This window comes from Lepisma saccharinum, chromosome 26 (assembly GCF_977018435.1).
Source record: "Lepisma saccharinum chromosome 26, izLepSacc3.1, whole genome shotgun sequence".
Classification (NCBI taxonomy): domain Eukaryota; kingdom Metazoa; phylum Arthropoda; class Insecta; order Zygentoma; family Lepismatidae; genus Lepisma; species Lepisma saccharinum.
The window spans coordinates 26,952,385-26,963,874 of record NC_139254.1 but is presented as its reverse complement, the minus strand read 5'-3'; the positions used below and the strand labels follow the sequence as shown (position 1 = coordinate 26,963,874).

The following is an 11,490-nucleotide window of genomic DNA, read 5'->3' as shown; positions in this document are numbered from 1 at the left end:
CCAAGCATGTACATTCTCTCGGAAATGTCCTGTTTTGTAAACAAAGAACAAACCTCGGAATGTGCAAGGAGTAAAGCACTGGGTGTTTACAAAATGAAATCAGTGATGGCTTCTAACTAGACATTTGCACACATTATTAGCATTTTACCAACTAGGATGACATTTACAAACAATGAAGTCAGTGGCAGCTTGTAACCACACACTCGCAATTATCTCGAAAATGGCTCGTTTGCGAACCCATGTTTACTGGGACTTTTTTGCTTCTATTATCACGTACTTTCAACTGTGTCAGTTTGCACAATTACTTATGATAGACCCTGTATATATATATGTGTGTGTGTGTGTATATGTATGATTTCGTGCAAATGGATCAGATGTTGCATTGAGAGGTGAATGGTCGTAGTTTTGGACAGAAAGCACATTCAGGCATCGCGGATGGACAGATACGAGCTTCGAGAATGTGCAGAAAGTATGGACATACGATATATATATATGTGTGTGTGTGTGCGTGTATGTGTGTGTGTGTGTGTGAGAGAGAGAGAGAGAGAGAGAGAGAGAGAGAGAGAGAGAGATGGTGTGTGTTGTGTGTGTGTGTATATGATGTGGGGGGGTTTGCAGACATGCAATATTAATGTAACTTTCAATTCCTTTTCAAGTAATGTAGTATTTTGTACAACTTTGACATTTTCTTTTTGATTATACAATAACGTAAAATATTTACTAAACCAATTGGAGGGGTTTGGACCTTTCAAACTTTTACCTTATATATAGCCATGACAAAATATGAGAGTAAAATTTATCTAACATAAACTGCTACAAAAAGAAAATGTATTTACGTAAATAATAGTATGTACGAAGTCTTGATTATATCTTGTTTAACTGATACCAAGTGGCCGCGGTGGTTCAGTCGTTAACGCATCTGACTACCATGCTAAAGGTCCCGGGTTCGATCCCCGACCGGTTCAAATTCGGGAACTTTTCTAACGTTGGAAGCGGACCTGGCACCCAGCACCGAATAACATGGGTACCTGGCGGAAACCCTGGGGGGTAAAGGTAGTCAGGGGTGTGGTGCTGATCACATCACTCCCACTCACGACCGGATCAAGAAAGTGTGGAGCATTACCCCCACACCCCCTATACGCCTTCTTGGCATGGTGCTAAGCACAGGGGAACACTTTACCTATTTTTTACCTTTAACTGATTTACAAAGAACAATAGAATTGAATTTATTCATAATTTATTATTCACAATAAAAACTAGCAATTCAATCATTTGAATTTTTTTAATTTGAATTTAAAATTTTGGGTGTGTCAGCATACTGGTTAATTTGCACCAGTCACATTATACGGGGGGAGCCCCTTAACATTACAAATAACAATTCTAACATTGCATAACTAAAAATCTAAAAATATTTTGACTTCTGTCATCACTATCCGTGATGACCATCCTCATTTTATTTCTTAGTTATATGTATTATGAACGTGTGTTTGAAATCGTTTCCCTATTATGTCCATTGTGTGTGTCTTGTGTGTCAACCATATCCCTTTATGCGAATGTTTATGTTTCTCTGCGTGTGATTATGATTACGTGTGCAAGTGATTATTTCATACATTTTTCTTTGAGTGATGTTTTAGCGTCAAATATACCTGTGATTCACGAACATCCAAGACTTCACAAGAAGGCAACATGTAAGTACCCGAATTTCCTTATGTCTCTCTTCTCCCAATTTGCACCTACATTCATATTTGAAATAATGCTAAAATACGCTATGACGTTATGGAAGGGAAGGTTCGATTTCCCTCAAGGTCGCAACAAATGGTGCCCCTGTCTTTGTTTTCTCCGTGATGTCGACTCCACCGCCTGAAATTCCTGCAACTAACGGTTTCCTCCCTCCCGGTCATCGCCCCCCAAGGCCACCCTTCCTGAATTTCGCTCAAGCGAACGTCAGGTCCTTGTCGTCACCAAAATTAGAGCAGTTGGCGACCACGGTGCTCGAGTCGGCTTTCGATATCTTCCTCGTCACCGAGAGCTGGTCTTTCCGCGAAGCCCTCGCCTCGACCTTCTCCATACCGGGTTACGCAGCAATAAAAAAGGATAGAACAACAAAGGGTGGGGGTGGCCTAATCTTGTATTACAGTAAAGACCTAAATGTCAAGATCATTCCCTCTTGCAACGAAATTGACGACGAAGTCGAAATGATTAGCGTAACTGTGAAGCTCCAGCATCTAACTCTGGGAATAATTGGTGTGTACAAAGCCCCTAATATATCGTATACAAAATTATCGTGCCTAGAAACGACGATCTCGGAAGTTTTTCCACTCGTTCACAAATTACTTATTTTAGGCGACGTAAACGCAGATTTCCTTTCTCCCCATAAACCAGAAACAGTATATTTACAATCAATAATCGACTCTTTCGGCATGGTCCAGATCATTAACCGACCAACCAGAATAACGGCAACCACCCGATCACTCCTCGACGTGGTAATGACGGATGACCCGGATCTTGTACGCTCGTTTAACGTAACCGCTCCCGTCGGAACGTCCGACCACTGTCTGGTAAACGCGACACTTGCCATCGAAAAACCAAAATTAATTAAACAGTTTATCAAATCTCGAAACTTCTCTACCCTCGACAAAGAGATATTCGATAGGGATGCTGCAACAATTGAATGGATGCAAATTGATAACTTCAACAACATCGATGATAAAGTTCACTTCGTTACTCAAAACGTAATAAATCTCTTCGACAAGCATGCGCCCCTTGAAACTAAATTAATAAAATCAAAAAACTCTCGGTGGATATCCGAAAATACAAAACTGCTCATGAAACTCCGTGACAATGCCATAATAAAATATAAGCGCACAAAATCCCAGGCAAACTGGGACTATTACAAAGAACTGAGAAACTTCACCACCTCGGTCCAACGGCAAGAAAAGAAAGCATATTTTAATCATCACCTCCGATGCAACAATAACAGCAAAGAGTTGTGGAAAAAAATAAAAACGTGGGGTGTATATAGTAAAAATATGAACAACGAGATACCTTCCGACCTGAGAAACGTAGATTCAATTAACCGGCATTTTTCTACCGTATGCAGCAAAGCAAATGTCTCAGAAGATGCCGTTAACAAAACTCGAGAGTTCTTTGATGGCAACACTTTTAACAAAAGCGCTCAAACTTTCCACTTGCAAGAAATAAACAAAGCCGAAACAATGAAAGCTATAAACGAAATATCATCCAATGCATCTGGTAATGATGGAATATCTATAAAAATGATTAAACTGTTATTACCGCACATCTTACGTCCTCTGACGCACATCGTAAATTTCTCATTCCGGACTGGACAATACCCGACCAGCTGGAAGACAGCACGTGTTGTTCCGATACCAAAAAAAAGTAATAACGTCCCTGAATGACCTTCGACCAATAAGTCTCTTACCTATATTTTCCAAAATCACTGAAAAAATTGTTAACAAGCAAACTCGCAAACACTTTAATGACCTAGATCTGCTTCCGAAATGTCAATCCAGTTTCCGTCCCTCACACAGCACGGCAACGGCTTTACTTAAAGTAACTGACGATTTATTACGATCAATCGACAAGAGAATGGCAGTAGCGTTAGTATTACTGGATCTCACTAAAGCCTTTGACAGTGTCCATCATGACCTGCTCTTGAGCAAATTAAAATACTACAATTTTTCACCTCCCGCTCTCCGATGGTTTAGATCGTATCTGAACAACAGACAACAGAGAGTATCCATAAACGCTGCCACGCCACCTCTCTCTCGCACCCTGCCATTGGAAACTGGTGTCCCACAGGGATCGATTCTAGCCCCTCTCCTCTATACCATTTTTACAGCCGACTTACCTACCGTAATCAATCACAGTAAAGTTCATTTTTACGCAGATGACACTCAACTACAAATTCCTTTTCCACCGAAATCGCCAGATGCAGCCTTAGCTTTGCTCAATGATGATTTATCCAACATAAATACCTGGTGTAAAAGTAACGGTCTAAAAATAAACCCATAAAAATCAACTTTCACTCTTATTGGTTCCCGAAATAGTCTCTCTCTGATAAATCCTAACGAGATATGCATCAAACTAGACACTGCTATAATCCCTTATTCAACAAATGTGAAAAATCTAGGCGTCATTTTCGATGAACACCTTAACTGGGATATTCATGTACAAGAACAAATTAAAAAAGCTTACGCCGTGCTAAGATCGCTGTACAGCTTTAAAGAATGCCTAAAAACAGAGATTAAAATGAGACTAATCCAATCACTTATCTTTCCTTTACTGGACTACTGCGACGTAATTTTCGGACCAAATCTATCCGTTCGAAACAAAACCAAAATCCAGAAAGTCCAAAATTCATGTTACCGTTTCGTGTACCATATAAGAAAATACGATCATATCCTCCCAACCCTAAATGCCAACAAAATGTTGAACATGACCAGACGCCGAAAATTACATCTGTGTTGTTTTATTCATAATCTTTTACAAACCAAAACACCTAGAAACCTATTCCAGAAATTAAAATTCAGAAGGGAAATACATGATTACAAAACGAGGGGAAAATCGAAACTTGAACTTCCAAAGCACACACTAGTGCTTTTCGAATCATCATTTACGTATTCAGCTGCAAGAGCGTGGAATGAACTTCCTCCTTCCATGACGTCCCTCACTAATCGCAACAACTTCAAAGACAAATTAAAAACTCTATTGCTAAATGAACAATATCTGTGTTCCAGCACTCACGAATAATAGCTCGCATATCTGAACCAACTTCCTAATAACAAGTATTTTCATCTTCATTTTGCTTGTTTACTTTTCCCCTTACATGTTGCCAACCCTTAACAATATTTTGTCCTCTCTCGCATATTAAGAACATTTATATGCTTTTTACACATAACATTAATATTAATTTGTATTATTCTTAACCATATCACACCAAGCACAATTGTGTCAATTAATTTGTGTATCCTTGTGTATTTGTTTTCAATCTTTTTATTATTATTATTATTTTTAGTGTGTAGACGAGCCTTTGTTCTCAATTTTGTATTTGTTCTTTTTGTGTCTTCTTTATGTTTCTCTCTTTCTTCCTTGTTTGTTATTGTACAAACATTTAGTAGGTAGAATGTATTTAGTATGTATATGTATCCATCGGGGTTAGATGGTAGAACAGCCACAGGCTGAACCTCGCCCTTTAATAAAGGAAAGGAAAGGAAAAAGCTGAGGCTGTAAACGGGCACTCAGCACACATAAGGACAAAAAACAGGACAACACATACAGAATTATACTGGCCATAAGGCCAGTCGCCAGAGCCTCGTTCATCTGCAAAATGCAGTCCAGGGTGTACTGCGTGGAAGTGAGGTTGACATTTGGGTGCCTACGTGGAAGGTACCCCTTACATCCCAGCAATTCAATCATACTGCTATTTTTTTTAAGATAGTATATTATTACTAATAACAAAAATGACAGACATAGTCATACCAGTTTCACAATTATTCCCAATAAATCCTGGAGGACAATTGCATCTTTGTTTCTCATTGTCATACTTTCCACCATTTTCACATTTATTTTCCAATGTATAGACTTCAGGTGCTACAAAGAATGAAATGCAAGTATTAATAATGTTGTTAAAATTGTGATTTAAGTAACATATCTGAAGCAATTACAGAGATAATAATAGTATTTTGTTAAGGCTGCTAAAAATACTAGATCATTATCCTGGACAAAGGTTATAAATTAGAAAATTTATTTTAAAATATTTGAATTTGTAAATATATTTATTAGACATTTTAGAATGAGCATAAAATTTGGAAGTTAATCATCTTCTTGAGAATTGTAGGCTGGAGCATCTTTGGAAGTATCAGAATTGATTTGACAACTAAGGTAAGACAGTTCTCTGCACCATCCAAAAGAAGGGGGAATGGGGGTCTCCACACCAAAATAAAATCGACATTACAAAATAGAGGATAATTCAAGTTAGAAATACCATTTTGAAGGTTTTGAATGTCTTTATTATCATTAGTGTAGGCTCAATCACCTGCAGCCGCAAAAAAACCTACAAATTTCCATATGAGTAACCAAGGTCAGGATGTACACGATGAGCCTCCAGGGTTTTAATATTATTTGAAGAACCAAGTAGCACATGTGCAATAATCAGGTCATTGTTCTTTTCATTCATATACTCTCAAGTTTATGCACTTCTTTTGTTCTTTCTTAGTTCACACAAGTCTTGCGAGTAAATACTTTTGATTGATATTTTTTTTGTTTTAAGTCCACTTTTATGCGACATACCTAATTGAGACTGGACCTACAGTTTGAAGTGGGATCCGAACTGCTATGTTCCTCCACCAGGTATCAAACAGGGGACCCCTTCATTACAAATTGACAACGTTAGCACCATGCCATCAGTAAGGTCATATTGGTAAACATGGTGTCAGTACAAGAAAAAGCACAAACTGTGGTTTGGTTTGCATAGACAAAATTCATAGTTATGGTCAAAGGTAAATTTTGTCATGTGTGTTACAGAATAAACTCTCACGCATCGTATATGTGTTGAAGTTGCATGGATTATTCCATGGATAATTATTGGAGCATTGAGGTTTGTAATATGTTAAGGTAACTTTTCCATGTAGATGGATCAAGTGGGGGGGCATATCATCTGAGCAACCAAGTACCAGCTTGATATTCTCCACATTGCTAATGATATTTATTTGGATGTTTATGGATATTTATTAATGTTTTGGAAGAAACTTTCTCAGTAGGTCCTTACAATAAAATTACCCAAACACATGTTTGCATGTTTTATTTTATATCATTGTAAAATCCCAGAGGTACATCTTGTATATGCTGTACTTTACGACAACTAATTCTGTAACACGAACACATAACTCTTTCACCGCTTTTGATGTGACAACATACCAAAGCAATCATATCCTTTACCTGCGCTTTGTACGAATCTCTGACTCATCTGATTCATACTACATGTATACTCTATAAGTTATTGTGAAATCACTCCTGTATATCACCGTATGCTTCATGTTTATTTTCATTCTAATGTTCGGTCTAATGATTGTAAGTTAGAAATGTACGTTGATCGTTATGCGTTAGTGTGCTTCATGTGTTCTCAGTGTTGGACTAAAATTGGTTCAGAGCTGCAATATTCATTGAAGAAAAAGAAAAAAAAGATGCACTTTTTCTTGAGAAAATGTAAAAAGAAGTAAAAATATAAAATATGCAAACATACTGTTTGTTATGTAGTCTGGCACATGCATGCATGCATGTGCACATTGAGGAAGGTAGTTTGAAAACATTCATCCACATTAACATAAACCACATGCAGTATTTACACTTTGCCAAGGTCTCACCAATAATGTGAATCTATGTGTAAACAATGGTTGTTTACATTTTATGCATAGATAATGTAGACTATGTAATACATGTAGACAATACAGACTATGTAAACATCATCATGATGAGTGGGAGCTTAATAGCAGATGTGGAAATGATGTAGACCAGGGTGCGAAATCTGGATGGGGGACAAGCGTGAAATCCCCCCACCAAAAATCTTGTCCCATAAAATGCCTAAAAGCAGATATTTCCGAGGGGAGTTCTATTTATAACAACAAAAGTTAAGCAATTAGTTTTGACTTCAAATATACTTTACTTACTAAGGATAATATCAAAAAAAACATGAAGAAGTTAGTGTTTTGGTGAGTCTTGCAAGCTTTCTCACTGTCTCTCTCTTTCTCGTCTAAGAGATCATTGACAGATGTACACCAATGACAATATACACACAATAAGAAAAAAACAAGAATGCAAGACAAATGTAACAATGAAATCTAAGTTGATTTATATTAAGAGAAAGCAAAAACTAAACAAAACTTATACACAATAAAACTATTTCAACTATTTTGTAATTTATTGATATCTCTAACCAGTTAGTAAAAGAATAGTTTGATACATTATAAATATCTGATATAAATAAAAGTTACAAGTTAATTCCTTTGTATGTATTTAATAATAATGGTTTTTAAATAACAATATATACCTAGTAATCAACTTATTTGTATTAACATTATAAATATGGATATCATATAAATATTTAAATTATTGTGTGTGTGTGTATGGGGGGGTGTATTAAGATCTTCCTCCCCACCACCAATGTTCGGTGATTTCGCACCCTGATGTAGACTATGTAAATTTGTAGTTTACAATGCGATCTATGTGTAGATTGTGCATAGACAATGCAAGTAGATGGAGACTTTTTGCAAAATCCTGTATGGGTTTATGTGGAATGAACCTTACAGTCATCTGGTCTGGGAATAATGTAGTTCAGTACTGGTTTTAATTGTAATAATTAGGGCCTGGTACTGTATGTCCTATAAAACTGTAAAATATTTTTTTGGCATAAAAATTGAAAAATATGTCATAAAAAATGCAGAAATAGGGGAAAGTCTTACAGTACTGGACACCCTAAGTTTATTGCCAATAATTAGAAAATAAGTTGAAAACAATAGTATGGCACTTCAAGACATTCTTTATTAAGAACAGGGAATCACTGATGAAAAGTGGGAACCAAAGTACAAATAAGTTTGTAAAAAAACAAAAAAAAAACATTTCAAGAATTACAAAAATTGTCATTAAGTACAGAAAGGCAATGTGTTTGCTTATAGATTAATCGAAATCATAAATTAGAAATCATCGCCCATCTAAATGCAGTGTCAAGGCACTTGCCTACAGTTTAGCATCATTGTTGCAATGTCTGCAAGTAAAGTACAAGATGCTTTCCTCATCTGCATGTTGGACGTGGATCCAACCATTACATGAGAGACATGGCACCCATTCTTCATTGAATGTATCGCTACAAATTATAAATTCCATTGTTTCTTTCTCATCGGAACTGAAGTCCAGGTGTTTTGTCTTCTTCATAGGTGGCATGTAGTCTTCATCCTCCTTTGTTCCCCTTAGAAGTGGGTGATGTGTTTCCTTCTTTCATCTTTCCAACGTCCTGCATGTCTCGTTCATTTCGTGTCTCCTGGGTTTTCATTTTCTTCTTCACAGATTAGTGATCCAGTTACCTGGTTCAGAGGATGCCAGGGGTCCCAGGTTCGAATCCTGGCCTGGGCATGGATGTTTGTGAGTGTCCATTCATCAATCTCATCATATCATCACTCATCCCCATCTTTGCAAATTAGCCAAAAGTGGCACAAAAAGCTAAGTAAAAATAAACTAAATCAATCAATGAATCCTGGTTCAGAGACTGTGGAGTTGTTATTGCTCTGTTCTGAATGTGTTGATGTCCAAACTGGCAGATCATTCATCACTAGCATTGCAGAAACATAGCTCACATTAGGCTCTGTAAAGTTCTCAGCGGGGAGGAAACGACAAATACCCCCGAGGAAGGAGAGGGGGGCAGAGTGGATGGCCACCCCCCCCCCCCTTGGCGGAAGGGGACGACCGGCTCAGGGAGGCCGTGGTCTTCACAATCGAGATCCAGGCTTCGAAGTTAACGAGGTTTTGGTCAAAGATGAAACCCCGCCATTCCATGCCTGATTTATGGCTGCTGGAGAGAACAACATGCTGCCTGTCATCTCCAGTACCTCGGATACAAATAGAGAGGATGGGGCAAGAAGCGACCAATTTGTCAGATTAAATGATAATGAATGTGAAACGCAGGTGAAGGAATATGAGATATCTATTTCAGATTATCATCTGAAAGACAATGATAAGAGTAAGGAACCAGTCAACGGAAATGCTATTTGCACCATTTTTGATGACCTCCAGGTTGATGATGTCACAAAACGAAAAGTGAAACAAACACGTTTGCCGGAAATAGAAATATGGGTTCAGGGGAGACCTTGCAAGGTTTTGGTAGATTCTGGGTCCACGGCGACAGTTCTGAGTGAAGACCTCTGGCAAGAATTAATAAAGGAAAATCCTCTTATTCCATTCCTGAAGGTGGGTGATTTACAAGTGGTGTCGGCTTTTGGGAATAAGTCCAGCTAGATTGTTGCCCAAGTGATGCTAAAGATAAAGATATCAGGGTCAGAATTTGAAGTAGATTGCCTAATTGTGAAGGCACTAGTAACACCCTTCCTTATTGGTAGCGACGTGTTACAAGAATATCACACGAATATTTATTATGCAGCAAACATGCTGGTTATGAAAAGAGATGGACAATGTGTGGAAGCCCCATTCATGGTAGAGGAAAACACCGATGTATGTAGAAAGATGTGCAATTTACAAATAGTGGCAGATTTAAATATCCTGGACAAAAGATTCAGCCATAATGACATTCGACCGGCAGGAAATCTGCAGGCAATCTCGAAGGAACACCAGGATAGTGCTACCCTAGAAGATATGCAACACCACGTGCAGCTTGCCGACAGTTTGACAAACGTTCAGAAAACAAAGTTGAAGGAGATCATCCTTGTTGGCACATGGACGTTTTCAGTGAAGAACCTGGACTAGTTACAGGATATGAACACTCAATTGCGATGACCAGCGAAGAGCCGTTCGCACAAAGGATCTACCAATACCAATAAAAGTGAGAGATCAAGTGAGGCAACAGATACAAAATATGCTGAAATGGCGACCAGACCAAGAAAATGCCTGGCTTGCAATTAAAGAGGCGTTCATGAAGAGTGTAATGCTCAAGAACCCGGTGAAGGAAGCCCCATTTTTCCTCGAGAGTGACACCTCGGGGAAAAGCATTGCTGTTATTTTGTATCAAAGGGACAGTGAGGGGATTTGAATACAAATAAGGTAATTAATATTGTAATATATAATTGAAATCAGTCATATTTTATGTTCCTTTTATAATCTTTGTAAGTAATGTTGATGTCTCATTTATATTTTGTTTTAAAATTAAATGTTTCACAAGTTGCAACAATTAACAATTTGTATTCATATTAGTATTGTAAGAAAATTAATATAGATATGTATGTAATTGTTCATTGGATATTTAACCATTATAATTAACTATATTGATAGGTCATAGAAAGCAGTGCAGCACATAGAAATAGTATAGTTTTGTTGCCTTATGCTGTTTAAGCAATCATTGTAAATTTTCAAACATAATGTTTATATTGTCGTTTTACATAACATCTTATTACACTTAAGCACGTGCTACTTCCATGAGAACCCACGTCCTTCTACGTATGTTCACATGGGGGGGATGGGGGGCATCTGTACTGCGCACTTTTATTTTGTTATTATTATTAGTATTATGCTTTTAATTTTTCATATTTTCTTTCCTCCTTGGCAAGCCCATCATTTTTTTTCTTTGTTTTTCTTAGTTGACCATTTCTTGTCTTTTTCTTTGTCAACCCAGAAGACAGAGAGGCCCTATGGCTACCCCAACTCCTGCATTCCAGTGACACCCCAGAATCCAGTATAACCAAACTCCTATATAAGTAACTAAACTTTAAATTTTCATAATTTGGACAATTAATTAATAATAGAATCCTC

At 37.5% G+C, this 11,490-nt stretch overlaps 1 protein-coding gene across 1 annotated transcript in view; it reads right to left on the bottom strand.

Annotated features, from left to right (window-relative positions):
• The window catches only part of LOC145979603 (tenascin-N-like), a 121,273-nt gene that overhangs the window by 67,961 nt on the left and 41,822 nt on the right, over positions 1–11,490 (bottom strand). Inside the window, exon 4 of the mRNA XM_083112569.1 lies at positions 5,503–5,613. Within this exon, the coding sequence (XP_082968695.1) occupies positions 5,503–5,613 (111 nt within the window). The remainder of the gene's footprint in view (positions 1–5,502; positions 5,614–11,490) is intronic.